This window comes from Anabrus simplex, chromosome 1 (genome assembly GCF_040414725.1).
Source record: "Anabrus simplex isolate iqAnaSimp1 chromosome 1, ASM4041472v1, whole genome shotgun sequence".
Classification (NCBI taxonomy): Eukaryota; Metazoa; Arthropoda; class Insecta; order Orthoptera; family Tettigoniidae; genus Anabrus; species Anabrus simplex.
In genome coordinates this window covers 1,498,338,899-1,498,357,748 of record NC_090265.1, presented here as the reverse complement: position 1 = coordinate 1,498,357,748, position 18,850 = coordinate 1,498,338,899, and the positions used below count along the sequence as shown (strand labels likewise).

Below are 18,850 nucleotides of genomic sequence, written 5' to 3'. Positions count from 1 at the left end.
GATCTTGTTTACCGTTTATCTTTTCTCAATACTGGCAGTTGCAGCTCCATTCTAGAAACAAAATATAATTATAGAAATCAGTATTGAATAATGTTTGCTTAGTTTTAGAAGTAAACTAATATTATATAAAGATTTAATTGTAAAATTTGCTTTTACAGAAAAGATGTGCTTAGCCGTATTCAACAGCAGGTTCAAGCTCCCATGAAAACATATCAAATGGAAGTGAAGACATATCAGCAGCCATGTGAAGATAATATGCAGTTAAGAATGGACATGGAGAAGAAAAAGAGGAAAGAATATATTATACCAGGATATGATATTAAAGTTAGTTATACGAATGAAAATGTTTCAGATGATGATGACGATGAATATGACGACAGAAGCTCATCATTCAATGAGAGCCATTATTCTGGGCCATAATAAGACTATTTCCTTTAAGTAACAAAAAATCAAACATCCATTGTACTCTCTATCAAGAATGTAATCACATTGTTATTATACTAGGGCTAGCTTTCATGGCTGATGACAGTTCACAGGTTTAGATAGTTTTTCGGAATGTTCGGGCGTGTGGACATTTTAAAAGTGTCAATGTTGAAGCTACACTGTGGTAGCCCCTCAAAATGACACAGGCTGGTGTGTACCCATGGTTTATAACTATGAAAGTAAGACTGTGGTTCCAAAATTGACTTCCCTCTTTCTTGTATCATTGTTACTAAAGCTGTGCAGTGTGTTCAGACTTCTGTCATATGGCAGCGAGTTACAGTCTCCAAATTCTATTAATCTGTGGGCCCTCTCCTTCACTGTTGAAACAGTTGTAATGCTACATTATCCCCACAGTTTCTTGGTAAAAACGAGAATTTTCGTGACAGGCGGTAGTCATAACCGCAGAGTCTTCAAATTTTTCCTCATGATCAGGGAAAGAGAGAACTGCTCCTCCGCTGCAGATTTTTCAGGTTGAATGAAATGACAATGAAGCTTATGTTCATTTAGTCTGGTGTTAATGCTGTGTTTGGCAGTACCAATTTAAACTTTCCTGCATGAACAGGGAATGCAGTACATGTCTACACTGGAGAGAGGGATCCAAAGGTCCTTAACTGAGCATAACTACCGAGATATCTTCTTTATGGTTGTAAAGGTGGTCCTGATATTATGACACTTTAAAGCTTTGCCAGTTCTATCCATAATCATTGGGAGACAGAGTATCTCTTCTCAGCTTTACAAGCTAATGGAAACAGCAAAACTGAGACGAAGTGGACTGTTGAGTCTTCTCCATGATCTGAGGAGAAACAAGAAGAAGCACATGAGAGAAAGGCATTCCTTCCATACCACCCCAGTGATTATGGATTTATCGAGAAGTGCAGAGATAATGAAGCATGACAATTGTTTGAAGAGGAAAAGAGGGCCTACAGATTAGCAGAGTTTTGGAAACCATTACTCGCTGCCAGATGACAGAAGTTTGAATGCTCTGAGGCTCACTGAGCAGGCCAAACAATAATACAAGAGAGGGAAGTTGTCTGTACGGTTTAACATGCCGAAAAACAATCTAAGCTTGTACATTGCTTTTATTCAGATTATCTTCAAGAATATATTTCAGTGTATTCTCTTTACGTTTTGTTATCATAAGGTTTTATATTTAAATCATGGATCATATGAATGAAATAAATTAATCACTTATAAATTAATCACTTTCTGTTACATGTTCTGGAGTATTTAGTCTTAGTGGTATGAGCAAAGGCTGCCTCCAATTTGGAAGCAACTTTTCTTCATTGTTCATTTTTTCCATCAGTCATGGAGCAGGTTCTTGTAAGTAAAATGGGTAAATAACTTCTGGACTTGACTCATACTGGAGTACTTCCTTCCAGAGTTTGGAGTTGCATCAGTAATGACCAAAGTTTTGAGGAGTATGGTCTTGATAATCAAAAGCTGTCAAGTAGATACAGTCGAATTCTGTAATAACGACTGAAGGGACCACCAGTCAGCGGTCGTTATAGCCGATATTCATGTAAAATTCAGTCACTATAAACTGTGAATTGTATTGAATAGGTGGATACAGTAAATTTTATTCTTGAAAGAATTTCTTATAGCCGATATAGTCGCACAAACCGGTTTTATTCTTTTGTTGCTAAAAATGCAATGTCCGTAATTTTTAGGCTGTACACTTACATGGTTAATTAACGTAATGTTTAGTTTAAAATTACAAATAAGTGCTGCATTTACAGTACAGTATTTGTGGATTGGTACTGAGAAGAATTTCATTGGCTTTCACTTGAAGAAGAACTCCATTGATCGGCACATTCTTTGTTCTTTGCTGCTTAAATGATCTAAGTAAAGATTCTTTACTATCTTTGTGCTCAGATTATCTGGCCCTCTTGATTTTTTAAAAAAAATATTAAGAAAAGAGACTGTATTTTCTCTCTGTTCTTCCAAATTGTAGAAATCATTCAATGTGATACACCCAATTCCTTTGCAATATTGATATTTTCTAAGAATTTAGGTCAATAGAAACCCAGAATGGATAAATGGTAACCAGAATAAAATATAAATAACAAAATTGGGTGTCACCTGCAAAAGATATACAGGAATAATTGACTGTCTGGAGCATGATGAGACCAGTATAAACATCCACAAACAACATGTACAAGCTTTACACCTATGAACAAGCAATACAACTATACATAGTTTTGAAGGCCATGCTTCAAATTGATTATTTCATACAAGTAAGACGTCTGTCCATACTTAACCTCATTTATTTGAACAAAATTAGCACCATCACCATAGAATCAAATATCATGTGTTATAACTGTACACAAAAAGAAATCCAATCATATCACTATACTCTGTTAATTAAGCCATACACATCTACAATGTAAAATGACTGCTGTGGGATTAATAAATAATGACAACCATGTTGTATTATTCAAAGAATGAACAAGTAATAAAAACTTGGCCTACTGTTTCGTCTAGCCACAATCAGTTCTGTGCACAACACATTACCTCCAAATTACACATATAAACTACCTCACAGTGTGCATTTCCTCGAAGAGGAATAATCCAGAGTCTGACTTACAAAAGAACATTATGTAGCATCTTCCACCGACTGCTCACCAGGAACTTGTAATTACAGAATAATGCACTCGTCTTCACTCAGTAATGGTACAGTAATGCAACTGTAAAAAACTTGTACAGCATAGACTTTATAATTGTATTCATCATGAACAGCAACCGCAATGGTTATGAACAGTAATAGTAATCAACTCGTTGCACATGCACATACAAGTGCTTCCTCCAGCACTCCATAATAAATAATACCCCCATCACACGCGCACACATGTATATACGCTTGCTACATGTGGCGTAGTGTCGGCCAAAGTCCACTGAAAGCAACGCTCGCAACTGCCACATCTTCAAGCATCTTTCGGTCAACGCAAGCTCGTTCAAACTCAAAGCTTCCAGATTGGTTACTGAGCTGCCAATCCGCAAATAGCGATCTTGCATGTTCATCCACATTGATGAATTACCATCTTCAGCATACACTTCCCAGCCGTACCCCAGGTTTCTGAATCACTTGCTGCAGCACTTTTAATCAACTTCAACCGCCTTTCCCGATATAGTCACTGTTTTCCAGAATCTTCACTGCTAGACCATGTACACAGGCTCTTACCCGAACAGAAATTTATACTAAATATAATGATGCACATATGCAATATTCCCTAACTACAAATTGTTCTTACAATATTATGTTCTTACATCTTAATTCAACAAACTCACATGATATACACTACTTTATATTACAAATTATTATACGAAAATTTCCTAACCTAAAATCAGGAATTCTACTCTTGTACGGTTACAGTTTGTTTCTCCATTTTCCAGTCACCAAATTATGTATGAATTTTATTCAATATTAAACACTTACATTTTGCGACATCTTCACAGCGATGTTTGCCTTGACTATTTAACACTCAGACTTACTGGAAATCTACAGTAATAAGCGTTGCGTTGTTGTCAGCAATCCCCAAATATGTAATAAAAATATCATTGGATGTTATAGTCGACACATTTCTTCAAAAGTGCGATAAAAATACATTAGAAATCTGTTATAGCGAGAATTCATAACGGCGAAAAATGTACTCGCTAAAGCGGATTGCCCTTATATCTGATTTTTCTTAAAAGTTGGGAAAAATCCCATTCTCATTAAAATCAGTATGAAACACCAATCAATTTGTTCAAAACTTGCGTTTTGTAGATGATATCCACACTATGGCTTACTTGATGTTATTTTCCAAAATCTGACACTACATGAAAGTGTATGTTTAATTTCATTCTGTAGAAATTATAGGCAAACGTTTCAGTTTTCTTCTTCAAATGGCGTCGCTTAACCTAACCGCATTGCGCTGGAACCAACTAAACACAAGCACCACAGTGTGATCACAAGCTTACTAGAACTCAAACTGATAACGTTCACTTTTAACCCTGCACTACACAGAGTAATCCTCATACATACCGCCATTATTATTATTATTATTATTATTATTATTATTATTATTATTATTATTATTATACATACATTATCATTATAGGCTGTTATGCCTTTCAGCTTTCAGTCTGCAAGCCTCTGAGAATTTACTAAACGTCGCCACAATCCTCAATTTGCAACTAGTGTTCTGGCCTCATTTAGTTCTATACCTCTTATTATAAATCATTAGAAACAGAGTCTAACCATCATTGTCATGGTCTACCTCTACTTCTCTTACTCTCCATAAGAGTCCATTATTCTCCTAGGTAACCTATCCTCCTCCATTTGCCTCACATGACCCCACTACCGAAGCTGGTTTATGCGTACAGCTTCATCCATCGAGTTCATTCCTAAATTAGCCTTTATCTCCTCATTCCGAGTACCCTCCTGCCATTGTTCCCACCTGTTTGTACCAGCAATCATTCTTCCTACTTTCATGTCTGTTACTTCTAACTTATGAATAAGATATCCTGAGTCCACCCAGCTTTCGCTCCCGTAAAACAAAGTTGGTCTGAAAACAGACCGATGTACAGATAATTTTGTCTGGGAGCTGACTTCCTTCTTACAGAATACTGCTGATCGCAACTGCAAGCTCACTGCATTAGCTTTACTACACCTTGATTCAATCTCACTTACTATATTACCATCCATGGAGAACACACAACCTAAATACTTGAAATTATCGACCTGTTCTAGCTTTGTATCACAATCTGACATTTAATTCTGTTGAATTTCTTACCTACTGATATCAGTTTAGTCTTAGAGAGGCTAATTTTCATGCTATACTCACTGCACCTATTTTCAAGTTCTAAGATATTAGACTGCAGGCTTTCGGCACAGTCTGCCATTAAGACCAAGTCGTCAGCATAGGCCAAACTGCTTACTCCATTTCCACCTAAATGAATCCCTCCCTGCCATTTTATACCTTTCAGCAGATGATCCATGTAAACTACGAACAGCAAAGGTGAAAGATTACAGCCTTGTCTAACCCCTGTAAGTACCCTGAACCAAGAACTCATTCTACCATCAATTCTCACTGAAGCCCAATTGTCTGCATAAATGCCTTTGATTGATTTTAATAATCTACCTTTAATTCCATAGTCCCCCAGTATAGTGAACATCTTTTCCCTTGGTACGCTGTCATATGCTTTCTCTAGATCTACAAAACATAAACACAACTGCCTATTCCTCTCGTTGCATTTTTCAATTACCTGGCGCATACTGAAAATCTGATCCTGACAGCCTCTCTGTGGTCTGAAACCACACTGGTTTTCATCCAACTTCCTATGAGTTCACCTGAATTACTCAAAACACTGTTCATTTCCTTTTTCCCTTCCTTCCTAAGATTCTTTATTACTGTCCAGAAAGGTTTCCCTGCTGCTTGACCTAGCCTTTCCAAGTTATTACCAAAATCTTCCCATGACTTCTTTTTGGATTCAACAACTATTTGTTTCACTCTGTTTCTTTCATCTACGTGCAAATCCCTGTCTGCCTCGGCCCTTGTTTGGAGCCATTTCTGATAAGCCTTCCTTTTACGTTTACAGGCTGCTCTCACTTCATCATTCCACCAAGCTGTTCGCCTTTTCCCATCTTTACACACAGTTGTTCCTAGGCATTCCCTTGCTGTTTCTACTACAGCATCCCTGTATGCCACCCATTCACTTTCTATATCCTGAACCTGCTTACTGTCTAGTGTTCGAAACTTCTCACTAATCATATCCATGTACTTCTGTCTAATTTCCTCGTCCTGGAGATTTTCTATCTTTATACATTTGCAGACAGTTTTCACTTTCTCTACCCTAGGCCTAGAGAATCTTAGCTCACTACCGATCAGATAGTGGTCTCTATCATCGAATAATCCGCGAAAAACTCATACATTCCTAACAGATTTCCTGAATTCGAAGTCTTTTAAGATATAGTCTATTATGGATCTGGTACCCCTAGCCTCTCATGTGTAGCGGTGACTAGCCTTATGCTTGAAGAATGTGTTCGTAATAGCTAAACCCATACTAGCACAGAAGTCCAGTAAACGCTTCCCATTCCCATTAGCTTCCATATCTTCCCCACATTTACCAACCACCCTTTCGTATCCTTCAGTTCTATTCCAACTCTCGCATTGAAATCGCCCATTAGCAGTATTCTATCCTTGCTGTTGACCCTGACCATAAAACTTGTCAACTTCATCCTCATCTGCACCCTCACATGGTGAGTGCACGGACACAATTCTTGTCCTAATTCCTCCAACTGACAAATCTATCCACATCATTCACTCATTTACATGCCTAACAGAAACTGTGTTGCGTGCAATGGTATTCCTGATAAAGAGCCCTACTGCAGACTCTGCCCTTCCCTTTCTAACACCCGTCAAGTACACTTTATAATCTCCTATCTCTTCCTCATCTCTCTTTACCCGAATATCACTTATTCCTAGCATGTCCAGATGCATCCTCTTTGCTGACTCAGCCAATTCTACATTCTTTCTTCCATAAGCCCCATTAATATTGATAGCTCCCCATCAAATTCAATTTCGTTCACCACATTGTTTCCAAGGAGTCCCTCGCCTGTCAAATGGGAGTGGGACTCCATTACTCCCATAGGTCCGAGGCTTCCTTAAAATGTTCTGAGCTTGGTAAATTCATGAAGCAGGATGCTACCCTACTTGCACTTAGTCCAAGTGAGGATGTCTCCTCTAACGGGTTATGGACCACCGTTGAATTGTATAGTCCTTGCTGCTTGAGCACAAGGAGGGCCATGACTCGGGATATGTCTGAGATGCCTACTCCCATTCCATAGCAACTTGTATCCCGACTCTCAGGACTACTTACTAGGTCACTCAGCCGTTGCCCATGGTTCACGAACTAGGACGTGACTACAGTAACCCACAAACATGAACCACATTATTATTATTATTATTATTATTATTATTATTATTATTATTATTATTATTATTATTATTATTATTATCTAACAGAAGGAAACTGATTGGGCGCCGGTGTACTTGATGATACACGATATGATATAAGCATGAGAATAACCTTCTCAGTACACATAAAGAAGAGACTAGCTGCTGCAGTTAGAAGCATAAGTGAAATCGAACATCTTCAAAGAATGTCACTGGAGACGGCCATGAAACTTTTCCAAGTCAAAGTGCTACCAACGCTCACATACGGATTAGAAGTAATATGGGAGTACCTATCACGTAAACAGCTACGAGAACTTGAAAGCATGAAACCGAGATACCTTAAGAGGGTCCTAGGGGTATCTAAATTTTCCCGATCCCGGTACGTATATGTTTTAGCCCAGGAAACCTTCTTGATAGAGGATTTAAGACTACAAATGCCTCTACAGCAAACTCCGGCATACGAGGAACTATTACGAGCACTACGAGAGAAAAGGGACTCGATCAAGGAAAGCTTTTACAGTACAGACGCACTGATAAATAAGGATTGGATGAAAGAGGAATACGAGTTGAGACATTTCGTGACACGCTTTGCAATACACGGCTTTCACCACTGCATCTGTGCCAAGAAGTCCTACCACCGGGCCAGCCAGGAGTGTGTATGTGTATTGTGCAATGAACAGTGTGATACATATCACGTTATGAAGTGTAAGAAGAGAACAGTCTCTCTGAATCAGTTTTGCACATTGTGCGCAATAAAATTTACTATTATTATAAATTATTATCCAGAGTGGGATCATAGGCTGACGATATCCCAACTTGCTTACCTAACCTGATGACTTGTTGAACTGAAAACGGCATTAGGATATACTTGCTAGGTTATATTCTTTTGTGAAATGACACACTATCCATTAAAATATATAAATATACTTCCAAACTTAACCACCTCAATATTCTTCACAAAAGATGACAAAACGACAATGCAAGAAATTAATACTAAAAATTTGACCACATTGATACATGTATAGCATACCACCTCCAGAACACATAACACAAATTACATCAGAAATACACTGTTTATATCTTCTTATTCACAATCTGCACTGAATTTACATGTCATAACAGATTTAATAAATTACCTTTGTACGACGACCTTGCTATCAAACATATTCGGACTTTCTCCGCCCTTTTCCCACAGGCTAAACTCAACTGTACCTATAAATACAAAACCTTCTTAGCTTGAATTTATATGTAATCTGGTTAATCTAAATAACGGGATCATGAACTTCAGCTGTATAACCCACTGCACCATCTCGAATTGATTTGTACTGGTTGATTGATTGAAGTTGAAAGTTGATGCCACCATACCTCACCAATCTCACCTATAACTTTGGTGACAAGTTCATGGTTTATTATTTTATATTGAAACCATACTCTCGTTATATTCAGCCAAGTGCATTGGCTTAGCACTTCAGAGCAGACTTCTAGTGTATATAAGATATGATTATCTCTAACCCTGTAGTGTGTCCCAACCAGACATCCATCAACAAGACAAATCTCCAAGAGACAGACACAAGCAGCATTCAGTAGGACTAAACGTCGCACACTTCAAGTAGGACAACCATCCAATCACCACATTTCCACTACTCAACACCAAGAAGACCAACCTTCTGCCATACCAGCCATAAAATAAACTTCTTCAAGTTGCATGATTTTCTCTGTCCTAGCTAATCACAATCTTCCATATCTGTTACAAGTGGCACACCGTTTTTGAAATTGTAACGCTCAACATTGGCGTACTGACGCCTAGAAAACTGTTGGGAGACACACGTCATGTTGGGCAAACTAACTTCTTGCACAACTTCGTCTATACTTAGTTTTCTTGCTTAACCAAGTTTTCCCACTTTCAGCTCCAGAATGCCACCAATTCATTACAGAGTTCTTACAATGCATAAATAATGATTATTATACATCAATAAATACATATGGTATTTCTACAGTACAAAATAAATACCTAACCTATAACTTGGTGTAAATATTGCCGTAAATACAAAAACTCACTTGACGTGGGGTTACAATTTTGTACGGTTACAGTACTGTATATGCAGGCCCGGAACTAGGGCGGGGCAGGGGGGAGCACGTGCCCAGGGCGGCAGATTTCAGGGGGCGGCAAAATTTGAAAAGTTTATTAAAAAATAATAGTAAAGTATTTAATTTTTTCAAAATAATAATAGCACAATTAACATTGTTTAATTTTTTTTAATTTTGTTGCCCAATTCATCAACTTTATTACACTGAGACTGTATACCAAGTTATTTTCTTCATTGTAAGACACGACACAAGAATTAACGTAATTCATGGGTCTGTAGTGAGTCTTATACTGTTATGCCTACTACTAATATGAATAATTAGTAGCCTGAGTGCTCGACAGCGGGGTCGGGTTCGAAAACAGTCTGACCTAGACGAGATGCACGAGCATCTCATCTATCTCACCCCCTTTCTGCTTCCAATAAACAGTAAACTAAACAGACACCTGCAGTCATCGTTGTCGTTGTCGTTATCGACGGCTACACATGTAGCCTGCGTACACTGTTGTCTGCGTGTGTTGATACGAACCGACAGATGTTTTATTTTATTTGCATTTAGTATTTAGTTATTAGTGTTCGGAGTTTTGGTTAGTTATTCGTGTTACCCTTTATCAGTGTTTGGAAAACGGAATTGTTTAGTATACTCTGAGCTTCGTTTTTATCAGTTTTCAAATTATGGATGGCAGGAAACGACTCAGTGGAGCAGAGTATAGAAAACTTGTGATACAGATGTTGATTCCCATAGGGAATTTGTAATATTTGTTCTGAATGAATAAATGAATAAATTCCTGGTTGCCAGCGTTTCGCCCCCGTGTGCCAGGCTGGGCTCATCAGTTGGTACCTAGCACACCTACCAAGACGCATGGCTAATGCATACCGTGGAGGCCACTGTGTAGGCTAATTGTAGCCACCAGCAGTGCCAATGCACTATGAGAGTGTGTCTCACTACTAAAAATTGATGCCTGCTTGGCCATCATGTGATACGGATGTTGATTCCCATAGGGAATTTGTAATACTTGTTCCGAATGAGTAAATTTATAATACCAATATAAATGGTCCGTTATTGGACATTATAAATTTTCCAGCTAACGTATGCACTAGCCATGCGTCTTGGTAGGTGTGCTAGGTACCAACTGATGAGCCCAGCCTGGCACACGGGGGCGAAACGCTGGCAACCAGGAATGAGTTAGCTGGAAAATTTATAATGTCCAATAACGGACCATTTATATTGGTATTATAGAAAACTTGCCAAAGAGAAAAGGAAGAAAGAAAGCGATGTGCTGTCACAAACACCAAAATTAGTAGCATTTCTTGAAAACCTAATGTTAATGAAGATGAAGGCTCAAAAGAAAAATCAGGTAAGTAAATATTTTTATATCAATAATTAAATTATAGCACATTAGGGAAGAGATGAATTAATTGTACCTTATAGGACTTTACGACAATATTTTAATACTTCATTTTATAGTATATCATATTAATGATTGAATTTTAATCCCGGCTTTTAATATTTTAGATGACGTTGAAGCTGGAGAGGAAGGCACGCAACATGTCGAAATTTGCAAGAAACTCAGTCCTACTGATGAAGCGAATGAAGATTAATTATTATCTCGTCCAGACCTACAACTGGTCTTCAAGAAACGTCCGAGTTTTCCTTTGATTTTAGGGATCTTGGTTCATGGCCACAGAGTTTTTCAGATTCTGAAAGGTGTTACATAACAAAAATGAGCTTTGAAAATCGGATCGAACCAAATTTAAGTAATAGAAGCAGAGAAGGGTGTAACTTAACCAAAGATTGGTTTTATAAAGTTCTCAAAAATTGAGAAAAAGTAAAGAGATCATGGTTAGGCTATAGTGAAAGTAAGAAAGCTCTATATTGTTGAGAACTTCCTAACTCTCTTAATAAATTTACAAACATATATAAAACTGGATTTTACTTGAAAATCTGAATATCTGCGTTTAACATGAAAATTATGAAAATTAATATTCACTATATAAAATACACACTCGTCGAACCTTGTACTCACACTTACTTGTTACCTGCTTACTTACACATACGTTATTTGAAGGGCGCCAGCTGTCACTCAGTACAGTAATAATAGAATGAGACTCTTGACCATCTCTAGGGTGTGGGGTAATAAGCTTACTTTTGACAACATACCATATAAATTCTGGGAAAAGGAGATTGGCGTTCGGTTTCCCCATTAATTTTGAGGTTAAGATATTTTACTGTCAATGAAATGAAACTATAAATTCGTTTGATAGAACAATATATATTCTTTAAATAATATATCAAAAAATAGTGAGTCTTGTTGCGATAAAACAGATGAAAATATGAAATTATGACATTGCAACTGAAAGAAACTAGGCATGAATTTGAATTCTTCTTGACCGGACATTTAACAATTTATACGAAATATTTCCCTCACTGATTCACTTGACTGTACCTTTAACACTTTGAGTGTAATTACGACGTAATCCATTGCTCTGGTGTTTACTGTAGATGTGTCACGCCTAACGTGGTGATACATCCTTGAGACTGCTTCTTCTCCATATCATCTGACTTCTTTGTAAGTCAATATGGTATGACCTCTTGGTAGGTCCAGGGTTGCCCTCTCTGACTCCTTGGTAAGCCTTGCGTCCGCGTCTTCCACTAAGTGACGGACCAACCATTTGGTCTCACTCTCTCAATGACCAATAATGGCTCACTGAGTCTTCACCATCTCTCGTTCACACTGGTTCTGGCCTCTTGATCTAGTAGACTACTTCACTGTACTGCATCCGTATAAGTAATGACTGACGCTATAATATGAAGCTACCTTATATAGACGTTGGTTGACACAAGTACGTAATCTCCAGAAATAACAATGACATACTCCCACCTACGCGACAGATATTACACACAGTGGTGAAATAGCCCCGCGGCGATCGACTCCGTGCGCGCATATCTAAATAAATACGATGACATAGCCATGGAGTGGCGATGACTTGGCAGAATCGCCAACAATATTGCACAATGCACCAACGTCACATCCGATCTCTGATATATACAACAATTCTCACTGTACAGGTATTGAGTGTTATACTACACATACGTATATATGTATACATCTAAGTGCAATCTTGCAAGCAACAGGCAATTGCAAAATTGAATAAAACGGATAATTACAATAATAGTACAATATCACAGATAACATAATAATAATACTGACATAATAATAATAATAATAATAATAATAATAATAATAATAATAAAATACAGATAAAATCATACAATAATAAAAATACAGATATCATCTTGTAACGGGATTTGAACCGTTACAATTCGCCTCCCTCATAAATAAATCGAAGAACAAAGAATCGATTGATTTATGAACAAAATTATATATATAACACTGACACAGATAAACACTTTAAATGAGTATACAACAATAATTTTCTTTTTCAACATCCATACATTTTATAAAATATCACAAATATGAGAATTCTTCTCGCACATTGCCATCGTAGATAACTGTCCAGTGTCCCATTCTCTCTCTTTCTCTCATACAAATCACAAGAGTATAGCACTTGATTTAACACACACAAATAATTTTCAATCAATATACAACATTCTTCTCCTTTTTTTTTTTTTTTAACATATCAAAATATTTTGTGAAATATCACTTATATGAGAACTTTTCTCGCATATGGTTATCGCAGATAACTGTCCAATGTCCTGTTCTCAGTTTTGTCACACAGAACATGACAATGTAGCACTTATTCTTCCAATGCACCAATACGACACTTGGTTCACACGCTAATTCATGTATGTTAATTTTATTTTGCCAGTTTCTTACAAAAATTTAATCATCTTACTCTTATTTCAACAAATCTCACGTGAAATACTCCTTTACATATATAATACTACAAATACCGACAATATCCCCTTCCTGATCTTTTAAGGAATATGCACACTTCCCGATACGGTTCACAATAGTGAAATACCCCTGATACAAAATAATAACTTCAACATATTTCCCGCCTCTGCAGATGATGAAATGGAACTCTGAGTAGCACTCTGTCACGCAAACTGAATCAATTTTGCCCTCATTAACTTACATCTTTCAATAGATCACATCCTCCTTGGCAACAATAATTAAAGAATCAACACTATGGCTACAAGATGGTTCAATTATTCCGTAATCCAGCATAATGTTTATTTGTTCTTAGACTTCACTAGCATTTTTAAGTTGAATAGGGTACTTACCTCCCACAAATAATGAATGGTCATATACTACAAAGTTATGTTCATATACGTGTTCTTCCTCACTTACCACTAAATACATCTCGATGCTTACCTAACATCGAACAAAATTACTCCTCCGGTAATTCACTCAAATTACCTCACGTCACTGCCTCATACCGACTATCCCTCGGATACTGGTCGTACAGGCACGTAACACACCCAACAAAACATTTCCTCTCACTAGGAACAACTTCACTTACCTCTCACCTATTTCAAAGAACACACGTCACCAACACACTTACCTCAGACCATTATAATTAACACGTACTTCTTTGCTAGTTTTTCTCCCAGAACAAACACACACTACCTAAATTAAAGTCTACTCTACTTCCATGATTTGCAACCAAGTCAGCTCCCATAACAACTGAATACACAAGATCTGGTACAACAAGGCGTGGCTGAAACTTACAATTATCTTCAATTAACTGGTACCGCTATCATCTTATTTACTCACTGTGACTTACCCAACGGCTGTTATAAGATCTGGTAGTACCTTCACTTACCTTCTTCATATCACAATTTCCATCATCGGAGTTATTCCCTCACTACTTACATCACATTCTCGGCATTACAAGTACTTACATCACTTACCAGAACACTTCTTACGTCTAACTTACTGCTACCATTAATTACATCATTATCTACGACTACGTCATTACTTAAATACCTCACTTAACATTACTTAGGTCACAATCACACTACTCTTAAATTTACTTTCACTACATAACTACTTATAATAAATACCAGTTCATCTTCTACCTTCGGCCTGTCCACTTAACTTACCCGATTCCCTGTGAATCTGAAATACTCTGGCTCGATAACGACACCTTGATAACCTTCATATTATGACTATTATAATCCCTCTGATAACTCAAATCCGTACGCCTCCCATCTTCCGATTCTCTCTGATTACTCTTCTGACCTTCTCTCTCATTACTCAAACACATACGCCTCCCATCTTCCGATTCACTCTTGTTACTCCTCTGACCCTCTCTCTCATGACTTAAATTCATACGCCTCCCATCTTCCGATTCTCTCTCGTTACCCTTCTGACCACTATCACCATCAACACAACTATTAATCCTCTGCGGATCATGATCACTACCTCTTCTCTGATACACGGCTAACATTTTTCCCCCTCTCTCTACTATATTACTTTCCCTAGACATCATGCGCTCTCTCTCTCGCGCGCGCCCTTGCACACATTCCTTCCACATCCTATCAATGAACTTGTCTTTCAATTCTCCTAAATTAGACATATTATCCCAGTACACTCGAAACCATATTCTACTTTCACCGATAAAAACATTCGACAAGATTTCCAGTACGTATTCCCATTCAATAACATTATTCCTCAACTTACTTGCAAATCTTTTCTCAACTACTTTTACAAATTCTATAGAATTAAACTGTTTTCCAGAAAACCTGGTTAAATCACGATCCCTACTGAACAAACCACTCACCACTATCATTTCTCCCGTCATCTCACCTGCAAATTCAAATTCCTGCCGAATCAATCCCTGGCAGTTCACAACTTCTTCTTCTTCTTCTTCTTCCGCTGCTTTCTCAGAATTCTCTTCCACTATTCTCACGTCTTCCTGCAATTCTTCCTCTCTCTCTCTCTCACCTGCTGTGATAGCATTTCCTGTCCGTTCCGTAGTTCACTGACTTCCACAAGTTTGCTTTCAATTTGTTCAATTCTACTAATCTGTTCCCTCGTATCTTCCCCAACTGCATTGCAAATCCTGTCCAATCTCTTCTCGACTACCTCATGAATTTCTTCCCGATTACTAGAACTTTTATCACTTAATTCTACGATATTCTCTGTAAATGCTCCTTTGACATGCTCAATCTGAATATGAATATTGCTCCGATTCAACATCATTTTATCTCCCATTTCAACACTCTCTTCATTTGACTTACTTTCTAACTTATATTCTGACTTAGATGTTTGATTGTTTATCTCTAATATCTTAGAATCTATTTTGTTAATGGTCACATTAAAATTTTCTTTATAACTGCCAATTAATTCTTCCATCTGTCTATTCCTATTTTCGATACTACTCTTAATCATTTCTTTCATCTCTTTATTATTATTTTCACTACTAGTATCAATCTTTTCCTCCATTCGTTTCTGAATATTTCCACTATTAGTATCAATCTTTTCTTCCATCGCTGTAAATCTGGCCAGCAGCAAACTTAGAATATCTTGGTTCATTCCCCCCGCGATTTCTTTTTGAGTTTCAGTGTGCTTCTCAATTTCTGCACTTTCCTGAATTTCCTCAGAAGGTTCCATCGTATTCACCTGCTCCCTACTCTGAATTTCACCTTGGATGTCCGCAGAAAAAATGATCTCGTCGTCACATGACTTGTTATTGTCTTCCTTGTCCATCTTTGGTTCACTAGTGATAGTACGCGATCTCAAATTAATTTCCCTCTTCAAATCCCTTGACATATCCCCAAAATACAAATAAATATCACAAAATTATAGTCCTGAAATTTACCGGTAATAATTTCCGTTGGCTTAAATGCGCACACTCCTCCCAAAATGAACCTATGATATGCTGTCATTCAGAACAAATTCTGAATTTATTCGAGTCCCACGTTGCGTCGACACATTGAGAACTTCCTAACTCTCTTAATAAATTTACAAACATATATAAAACTGGATTTTACTTGAAAATCTGAATATCTGCGTTTAACATGAAAATTATGAAAATTAATATTCACTATATAAATTACACACTCGTCGAACCTTGTACTCACACTTACTTGTTACCTGCTTACTTACACATACGTTATTTGAAGGGCGCCAGCTGTCACTCAGTACAGCAATAATAGAATGAGACTCTTGACCATCTCTAGGGTGTGGGGTAATAAGCTTACTTTTGACAACATACCATATAAGTTCTGGGAAAAGGAGATTGGCGTTCGGTTTCCCCATTAATTTTGAGGTTAAGATATTTTACTGTCAATGAAATGAAACTATAAATTCGTTTGATAGAACAATATATATTCTTTAAATAATATATCAAAAAATAGTGAGTCTTGTTGCGATAAAACAGATGAAAATATGAAATTATGACATTGCAACTGAAAGAAACTAGGCATGAATTTGAATTCTTCTTGACCGGACATTTAACAATTTATACGAAATATTTCCCTCACTGATTCACTTGACTGTACCTTTAACACTTTGAGTGTAATTACGACGTAATCCATTGCTCTGGTGTTTACTGTAGATGTGTCACGCCTAACGTGGTGATACATCCTTGAGACTGCTTCTTCTCCATATCATCTGACTTCTTTGTAAGTCAATATGGTATGACCTCTTGGTAGGTCCAGGGTTGCCCTCTCTGACTCCTTGGTAAGCCTTGCGTCCGCGTCTTCCACTAAGTGACGGACCAACCATTTGGTCTCACTCTCTCAATGACCAATAATGGCTCACTGAGTCTTCACCATCTCTCGTTCACACTGGTTCTGGCCTCTTGATCTAGTAGACTACTTCACTGTACTGCATCCGTATAAGTAATGACTGACGCTACAATATGGAGCTACCTTATATAGGCGTTGGTTGACACAACTACGTAATCTCCAGAAATAACAATGACATACTCCCACCTACGCGACAGATATTACACACAGTGGTGAAATAGCCCCGCGGCGATCGACTCCGTGCGCGCATATCTAAATAAATACGATGACATAGCCATGGAGTGGCGATGACTTGGCAGAATCGCCAACAATATTGCACAATGCACCAACGTCACATCCGATCTCTGATATATACAACAATTCTCACTGTACAGGTATTGAGTGTTATACTACACATACGTATATATGTATACATCTAAGTGCAATCTTGCAAGCAACAGGCAATTGCAAAATTGAATAAAACGGATAATTACAATAATAGTACAATATCACAGATAACATAATAATAATAATACTGACATAATAATAATAATAATAATAATAATAATAATAATAATAATAAAATACAGATAAAATCATACAATAATAAAAATACAGATATCATCTTGTAACAGGATTTGAACCGTTACATTGTGTTCCCTGCAGGCTGTTTTCACACTTGGCATCAAATCAAGTGCCTTTCTTAACTAAAGAAAAAGGACTTACTAATTGGAGAAAACTCAGTGAAAAATTGCCTGAACATGAAAATTCATCCAACCACAAACTTTGCTTTTGTTCGTGGAAAGCTTTAGAATCTTGTTTATGAAAGGGAGGTATTGATGCCGAACTCCAAAACCAGATCCATCAAGAAGAGTCTCACTGGAAGGCGGTATTGCGCTGCATTATCGATGCTATTCTATTCCTAGCAAAGCAAGGGAGTCCATTCCAAGGAACTAAAAAAAGACTGTGATTTCAGCGACCCATCCAGTGGAAAGTTCTTGAACACAGTAGAACTTCATTACAATGTCCCTCTTCTACAACATATTGAGCGGCATAAGAAAGGGCAAATCTCGTATTTCTCACATAAAATACAAGATGAATTCCCAGAAATTATTGCCAATAATATAAGGCAAAAGCTAATACAAGACATTTTGGATGCGAAATATTATTCCTTAATATTTGACTGCACTCCGAATATCAGCCACAGTGAGCATAGTAGTTTGTTACGTCAAAACAAATACATCCGAGGTAGAAGAAAGTTTTATTGATTTTTTCCCAGATGAAGGTCTCAGCCAAGAAATCCTAAAAAAATTAGACAAAGATAGACTAAACTTAGATAACTCTAGAGGCCAATCCTACGGCAATGGGGCAAATATGGCCGGGAAGTATAAAGGAGTTCAGTCCAGACTACTTCGGGAGAACGAGCTAGCATATTTTGTCCCACGTGCTGCTCACTCCCTCAATTTAGTTGGTGCTAATGCGGCCAGTGCTACTATTGAGGCTCAGAATTGTTTTCGGAACTTCACTTCACGCTGGGAAGTTTTCCACAATTAGAATTTAAAAGGTTCAACGTATTCAATACAAAATGTGTTGTACAAGGTGTTCACAACTTATTATGTATTATTACTAGTACCGGTTTCGACACT

General features: G+C 37.4%; 1 protein-coding gene across 2 annotated transcripts in view; it reads left to right on the top strand.

Moving 5' to 3' along the window:
* The window catches only part of LOC136858445 (titin homolog), a 415,865-nt gene extending 414,183 nt beyond the window's left edge, over positions 1-1,682 (top strand). For both annotated transcript variants that reach the window (XM_067137993.2, XM_067137992.2), the window contains one exon: positions 159-1,682. In XM_067137993.2, coding sequence (XP_066994094.2) covers positions 159-420 — 262 coding nt within the window. In that variant the 3' untranslated portion in view covers positions 421-1,682. The remainder of the gene's footprint in view (positions 1-158) is intronic.
* The last annotated feature ends 17,168 nt before the right edge of the window (positions 1,683-18,850 follow it).